This window comes from Falco biarmicus, chromosome 11 (genome assembly GCF_023638135.1).
Source record: "Falco biarmicus isolate bFalBia1 chromosome 11, bFalBia1.pri, whole genome shotgun sequence".
In the NCBI taxonomy this organism is placed as follows: domain Eukaryota; kingdom Metazoa; phylum Chordata; class Aves; order Falconiformes; family Falconidae; genus Falco; species Falco biarmicus.
In genome coordinates this window covers 20,756,361-20,763,515 of record NC_079298.1, presented here as the reverse complement: position 1 = coordinate 20,763,515, position 7,155 = coordinate 20,756,361, and the positions used below count along the sequence as shown (strand labels likewise).

General features: G+C 63.2%; 1 protein-coding gene across 2 annotated transcripts; it reads left to right on the top strand.

Annotated features, from left to right (window-relative positions):
• Window positions 1-1,953: 1,953 nt before the first annotated feature.
• On the top strand, window positions 1,954-6,680 carry BARHL2 (BarH like homeobox 2). Of its 2 annotated transcripts, XM_056356091.1 has the most exons (4): window positions 1,954-2,455; window positions 2,651-2,840; window positions 4,143-4,368; window positions 4,869-6,680. In XM_056356091.1, exons 1-4 carry the CDS (start codon window positions 2,261-2,263, stop codon window positions 5,179-5,181), a joined length of 924 nt encoding a protein of 307 aa, XP_056212066.1. In that variant the 5' UTR covers window positions 1,954-2,260; the 3' UTR covers window positions 5,182-6,680. The 2 variants fall into 2 exon arrangements, with proteins under 2 accessions (XP_056212066.1, XP_056212065.1); XM_056356090.1 differs by having other exon boundaries at window positions 1,954-2,840; window positions 4,869-6,679.
• The last annotated feature ends 475 nt before the right edge of the window (window positions 6,681-7,155 follow it).

Below are 7,155 nucleotides of genomic sequence, written 5' to 3'. Positions count from 1 at the left end.
TGCCCCGGGCGGGCTTCGCCGCCGCGGCCCCCCAGAATGTTTCTGATCAATGGAATCCAGGATTAAAAAATAGGAGGAAGGAAATGAAAGGTGTTCATTCTTCAGGAACATGACTTCAAGCCCTAAATCCCGATTCCGAGACGGGGAAGTGTATTGTGAGTTAAAGTATTATGCTAGTGTAACATATTACCGCAGATCCCGAATTACCCTAGGGATAATTAGGACATACTTTTGGTAAATGGCAAACCAAGGTGGCAGGATAAATACGGCCACCGCGGGCTGCTTCCCTGCTGCAGGAAATCTGCTTGTGCATTTGCAGATATTTAAGTATTTTTCCCTTTCTCCCGATCTTTCATTTTGCTCCTCAGGTTTCCCCCTTTTTCTTCTTTTGTTCCCTTTTCCTCATCTTGTTCCTTCAAACGACCCGATCTGTAGGGACGTGCTGGCAGGAGGTCACCCCGCCGTCCCGCCAGCCCTGCTCGGAGCGCAGCGGCCGCTCTGCCTGCCGTCCCGTCCATGGCGGGCGCCCGTCGGGGACAACGGGGTCGGCCGCTACCGCCGCCCAGCGGACACGGGCGGCCCTGCACCTCCTCGGGGCCCGCCACCGCCGGTCCCTCACCGGTCTCCGGCCGCAGCACTATCGCCTCAACCCCCGGGGCAAACCGTATGCTCGGCTGTCCCCCAGCTGCCCGTGGGGCAGCGGGCGACGATGCGGGGCCGTCGGGGCGGAGCGGGGGATGCTTGGTAGCAGCGCGCTGCCCGGGCAGGATTTCCTGGCGTCGAAAAAACTTCTTCAGAAATGCGGGAGTGGGGCTGTGCCCTGCCCCGCGGCGGCGACCGGCGTGAGCCGGTGTGCTTCGGCTGTGACACCGGTCACCGGCGAATCCCAGGGAAGGCCTGGCGATTTTTGGCAGCGAGGACCCAGAAGCTCCTCGGATCCCCTCACAAGGGAAGACCTGCCCCAAGCCGTCGGAAGCGGAGCCGAAGCCCACGGCGCTCTCCGCATCGGCACTTCTGTCGGGGCGCGGCCCCTCATCCCGCACCACTGCGCCAGGGCTGCGGCGTCTCACGTCGGACCCAACCGCCTGCAGCGAGTTACCGGCTCGCCGCGGCCCCCCGCGCCCCCTGTGCCCCCCATGCGCCCTCCGTGCCCCTCCGGAGCTTTGAGCGGGACGGCTTCCCAGGAAAGGAACCGCTGTAGGAAACGGGGTGGGGGCGCACCCGCACAGCGCCGCGGCCGGGGGCTGTCCCGCTCCTCGGGCTCCAACCACCGAGGCAAGCCGTTGTGTGGGGGACGGGGGGTGGGTGGGTGTGGGTGCCACACCTGTGGCATCACCTAGTCCGTCGCTGAACGCCACCACCTGAAAAATCTCCCTTGAGGTCATCCTGCCCCAGTCCTGCCCCACTGCTCTGCCCCGACCCCAGCGCCCCCGAGGGCTGGGGCTGGTTTCGGGACTGGTCGGGTCCCAGGGCTGCTGGAGGCCACGAGGGGAGGCGTTGGTGTGGGCTTCACAGGGGCCTGAAAACGGCAATTCGTCCTAAGACGTAACGCGGAGAACTCCAAATCATTCATTACCACCTTTATAATTACTCTGCTAATTAGGTTGACACGCCACTTCATCAGAATTAATACGACGTATTGTCACTGGCATTTCCCATTACTTTGACATTCAACCAGGAAACCGTCCCGGGAACACCGGATGATGGTCTCCGGGGGGTCCGATCCGGCGGCCGGGGCACTGGGGCCCGACGGGGCGGTGGCGGCGGCGGGGACGGGCGCGGGAGGGAGGGGGGGCGCCGCGCCCCCCCTCCCTCCCGCGCCCGTCCCCGCCGCCGCCACCGCCGATTGGCTGCCGCCCGCGCTGCGTCAGCCCCCGCTAGGCCGCCCGCCAATGGGGGCGGGCAGCGGCGGCGGCAAAAGCCCGGGTTTATAATAAACGGCGTGGGGGACGTGGCGGCCCTGACGTCACGGGGGGAGTCGCCGCCGCCGAGAGGAGCTCGGTGGGCACGGGCGGGCGCGCCGCAGTGGCCGGTGTCCGCCCCGCTCCGCGCCCGCAACTTCCCGCAACAAAGTTGGGTAGCGGCGAACCGGCCCGGCGGCGATGTGGCGCTCGGCGGGGGCCCCGCGTTAGTGCCGCCCGCGCCGCCGGTGCGCGGGTCGGGGTAACCCGCTTCCCCCCCTCCCTCCCTTCCCCTCCACCCCCGGTGCGACCCCCGCGGCCGCTCGCGGGGATGCGGGCGCGGCGCTAAGCGGTCCGCCATGGAGGGGCCGAGCGCGTCCAGCTTCGGGATAGACACGATCCTGTCGGGCGGCAACACCGGCAGCCCCGGAGTCATGAACGGAGACTTTCGCCCCCACGGCGACGGCCGGCCGGCGGATTTTAGGAGCCAGGCCACGCCGTCCCCCTGCTCGGAGATCGACACGGTGGGGACGGCGCCCTCGTCGCCCATCTCGGTGAGCATGGAGCACCCCGAGCCGCACCTGGGGGTGGCGGAGAGCCTCCCGCCGCCGCCACACCACCTCCACCTCGGCCCGCACCCGCCGCCGCCGCCGCCGAGTTTGCAGCCGTCGCCCCCACAGCCGCCGCCGCCCCAGCTCGGCTCGGCCAGCTCCGGCCCCAGGACTTCCACCTCTTCTTTTTTAATTAAGGACATTTTGGGCGACAGCAAACCGCTGGCGGCGTGTGCACCTTACAGTACCAGCGTCCCCTCTCCCCATCACACCCCCAAGCAGGAGGGCAGCGGGGCCCCGGAGAGCTTCAGGCCCAAACTCGAGCAGGAGGACGGCAAAGCCAAGCTCGACAAGCGCGACGACACGCAGGGCGACATCAAATGCCACGGTGAGTACGGCCAGGCACGGCCCCGCACCTCCTCGGCCGCCGCTAAAACCGGGGCCGCTGCGCTCGGCCGTGTCGGTGAAACGAAAATCGGGGGGAAAGGAGCGGCGGGAGCGCCCGCTGCACCGGCTGGCGCAGCCGATGGCTACTGCTCGCTGCCGCCGGTTTAAGATCGGTAGGAAATGATTTTTTTTTTTCTCTCTCTCTCGGCCTTTCCGCCTCTTTTTTATTTAACTTCCCTGTTTCTAAGGAAAAAGCAGGACCGATGGGATCGCGTTGGAAACCGGAATGTATTTATTTTTAATGCAAATGCGCGTAAATGATTCTCCGGCTTTCTAAGAATCGGCGGCTCAGCTGCACTTGCTGCCTTCAGCCTTTTTATTTTTGCTCATTCGATCTAAAATAAAAATAAAGAAAAAAATATCCCACTTTCCGAACAGTCAATACCAAATAAACGAAAGAACTTTTAATTAAAAATAAAATAATAACAAAAACAATCGGCCCGCGATAGGCAGCGGAGGGTTGAAGGGCTTTGTGCGTTTTGCAAAACACCCGGGTTTTCCCCGTGCCGGGATAGGGAGGTTTATTTCTTCATCTTTTGTTCTTTTTTAAATTGCATATTTCGTGCTGCTGGGGAAGACCCCGCCGTGCGGGGTTCGTAAATGAAAATAGCTATGTGTGCGTGGGGAAAGGCAAGGGAAGGAAGGGACCGAGTGAGCAGAGGCGAGGCAGGGAGAGGGGCTGTTTTCCCTGCGGTGCCGGCGGAGCTGCCCTCCCTCGCGGGTAGCCCGGCTCAGCCGAGGGCCGGCAGGACACATTTTTCTAATTTTGCCCCATTGAGATATTATTGCCAGGATGGAGAGCAGCGAGACGCCCGGGTGTGCCGCTCATTTTGCTCTTTTAGCATTAGCATAAGAGTGTCCAAACCAGATGTACAGTCTGGTCTGGCCATTTTTGTGTGCACCAACCTCCCCAGTGGGTCAATTAGGGAGATTATTGTTCTTCCTGCGGGGAAGATCAAGGAGCGCCACAAACCCGGGCCCGAGCGGAGCCGGGCTGACATATCGATTTCCCGGCATTTCGGGCCGGGGGGAGAGGGCGAGAAAATAACGAAAGCCCTGTAGTTGGCGAGCTGAGAGAGGAAAGCCCGCCGTCCTCCGGACGGGCTCGCCGCCGCCGCCTCCCGCCGTATTTGACCGTTCCCCCAGAGGAACCCCTGGGAAGGGGGCGGTGGGGCCCCGTAACCGGGGCGGGGGCCGAGCCGGTGTCCCCGCCGGCCCTCACCGCGCCTCGGCTCCCTCGCAGGGACAAAGGAGGAGGGCGACCGGGAGATCAGCAGCAGCCGGGACAGCCCGCCGGTGCGGGCCAAGAAGCCGCGGAAGGCGCGGACCGCCTTCTCCGACCACCAGCTCAACCAGCTGGAGCGCAGCTTCGAGCGGCAGAAGTACCTGAGCGTGCAGGACCGCATGGACCTGGCCGCCGCCCTCAACCTCACCGACACGCAGGTGAAAACCTGGTACCAGAACCGGAGGTAAGGCGGGCCCCGGCGGTTCCCCGGGGGTCGAGGGAGGGGCAGGCGGGCGCCGTCGTGCTCCTGCCCGCCGGAGCGCGGGGCGATGCGGGGAGCGCCTGGCGGCTGCCCCGCGCCTTCCCCGGCGGCTGGCTGGGGGGTCCGGCCCCTGTCACCGCTGCCGTAATTTTCTGTCTCATTACATACGGTTGCAGCCACCCTAATTCTGTCGCAAACCATTAGTGTCAGCGCGCTGCGATCTAACCGTGTGCCGTGGTTATTAATTTGGCCGGAGTCGCCGCGTGCGTGTGTCGGGGGGTGCGGGGGGAGCCGGGCGCGGCCGGGGGGGTCGCGCCGTGTGCGGGCCCGCAGGGCCGGAGCGCCCCGCCGGGGCCCCGGTGGTGCGGGGCCGTGCAGAGGGAGGGGAGGGGGCTCGTCGGCCGCGGACTCCCGAGGAACCGGGCCGGGCGCCCCGTCGCGGCGCCCGCCCTGCAGCCACCTCTTGTTCCCCCTCCCGGCAGGACGAAGTGGAAGCGGCAGACGGCGGTGGGCCTGGAGCTGCTGGCCGAGGCCGGGAACTACTCGGCCCTGCAGAGGATGTTCCCCTCACCCTATTTCTACCACCCCAGCCTGCTGGGCAGCATGGACAGCACGACGGCGGCCGCGGCGGCCGCGGCCATGTACAGCAGCATGTACCGGACTCCCCCCGCGCCGCACCCCCAGCTCCAGCGGCCGCTGGTGCCGCGGGTGCTGATCCACGGGCTGGGGCCCGGAGGGCAGCCAGCTCTCAACCCCCTGGCCAACCCCATGCCCGGCACCCCGCACCCCCGGTGAAGCGGCACCGCGGTCCCCGCAACGAGCCCTTCCCCTCCCCGTCCCCAAACAAGCCCCAGCACCGCAGAGGAGGAAGCGAGGGGAAGCCGAGGGGCAGGAGCTTCTGCAGGCAGCCACCGGCCACCGAGGGAGGCGATCAGTCAGAGCAGGGACTCTTGAACCGTGAACCCAGAGCCGAGCCCGTAAGTGAAACGACCACACGCGGGGGAAGGCGGGCAGAGCCGCGGGGCGACCCGCCGACCTCGGCTCCTGCGAGGCAGGACTTGGAGCTCGGAGAGAGAGAGGGACGGAGGGGGAGGAGGAGGAGGAGAGGGAGAGGGAGCCTGAGCCCGCCGGAGAGACTAACGGCTGCGGAGGACGGAGGGAATGAGAGCGCCTCGACCCCCGCCCGCCGGAGAAGACCGGGGGAACGGAGAACTTTGCACTGATTTTTCTCATGACCTTTTTTTTTTTTTCTTATTGAAAAGTGGCATGCTCCCTAATGCGAACAGAATTGTACAGACCGAGTGCTGAGTGCTATATCATATTTATTATATGTCGTCTAAAAAAAGGAGGAAAAAAAATTCACTTCTATACGTTAGTTTAAAACGAACGAACGTGATTCTCCCCTCTCCCTTTTCATGTCTTTTTGGATTCAGTAAAATAAATGCTTAGATGACAAAATATAGATTTTTTTGTGACTGGAAAATTACAGGGAAAAAACCAAAAACAAAAAAATAAACTTTATCTTTTTTTAACAAACGTGGAAATTCAAGGTAGCTAATTTTCCCCGTGACGAGAGCGCAAGAAATTCGGAGTAGAAAAGGCAAATGCCACTTTTTTTAAAATTATTTTTAATTTTAGGCTCGTTGTTTCATATCCGGCGCTTCTTTTCCCTATCTGTATTGTAAAGGAAAAGCAAATCCCCGCGCAGGTGCCGTGCCCCTCGTCGTTATTTTAAGCACCTGGGCAGGGTAGCGGCGGGTTCCGGGAAGGCTGCGGCGCGGCGGGCGGCCCGGCCCGGCTCCAGCCCCTGGGGCCAGGCGCGGCGGGGCCGTGCCGGGCTTGGGGACGCGGCCCCCGGCCGGCAGCTGTCTCCGCGCCGAGCTGGGACAGGCAACGAGCGCCGGTGGTCGGGGTGAGTAACGAGGGGAAACAGGCAGGGAGGGCAGGGGCGTCCCGGCCGGTACGGAGCCCCCGGCCCCGCCGGCCTTTGATCTTTGTTGCCGCCCCCCCTTCCCCCGGAAGGCAGCTCCCCGCCCCCCCGAGCGCCGCATTGCTCCACGCCTGCCCGGGCCGCCCGGCCGCCGGGTCCCGCGGGGGCAGAGGGGGCGCGGGTCGGGTCTGGGGGCTGTGACCCTCCACCGAGCTCCGGGGACGGCTCTGTCCCCAGCCTTTAGAGATGAACAACCCCCTGCGAAATTAGAAAGTTATACAGCAATTACCTATAAAACATTCATAAAGTCCAATATTATCTCTCCTCTGAGGGTTTGGCGTTCTTCCCCTCCCCCCCCCCCCATTTCTCCTGGGCTCCCTTTCTTTTGAGATAGAAGGAAAAAAGAAAAAAAAAATCACAACGAAAAAAGAAAAAGAGAAGCCTCCGGGCACGTTTATTTGGGCTTTGCTAATTAGTGAGCGGCTTGCTGATTTCTCTGCTAATAAATTCGCGTTAAAACCATATTGACCTCTGCCTTGATCTAACAAAAGGGGAGCGGGTCGGGAACGCCCACCTCGTTTTCTGCCCGTGCTGCGGCGGCCGCTGACTGTTCCCCCGCGCCTCCGCCGTGGCCCCCCAAATTACGCCCGCCAGGAACGGCGCGGGAGCGGGGTCCCGAGTGGCCAGAGCAGCCCTCGCCACCGAGGTTTTCCTGGGAAACGCATCCTATCCGGGCTGGGGAAGGAGGTAGGAAATTTGGGCTCGGTTAGAGCCCTTTCCTGAGTCTAAACAATGAATCCTGGGCTGTTTTCTCCCGAAAGGAGGCGATCCGGCTGGAA

What these genes read in the sequence shown, in the direction of transcription:
- BARHL2 (XM_056356090.1), top strand. Translation starts at nt 2,261, where the DNA reads ATGGAGGGGCCGAGCGCGTCCAGCTTCGGGATAGACACGATCCTGTCG. An exon ending in GGGCGACATCAAATGCCACG is followed by an intron (nt 2,841 to 4,142) that starts GTGAGTACGGCC and finishes GCTCCCTCGCAG; the next exon opens with GGACAAAGGAGGAGGGCGAC. An exon ending in ACCTGGTACCAGAACCGGAG is followed by an intron (nt 4,369 to 4,868) that starts GTAAGGCGGGCC and finishes CCCTCCCGGCAG; the next exon opens with GACGAAGTGGAAGCGGCAGA.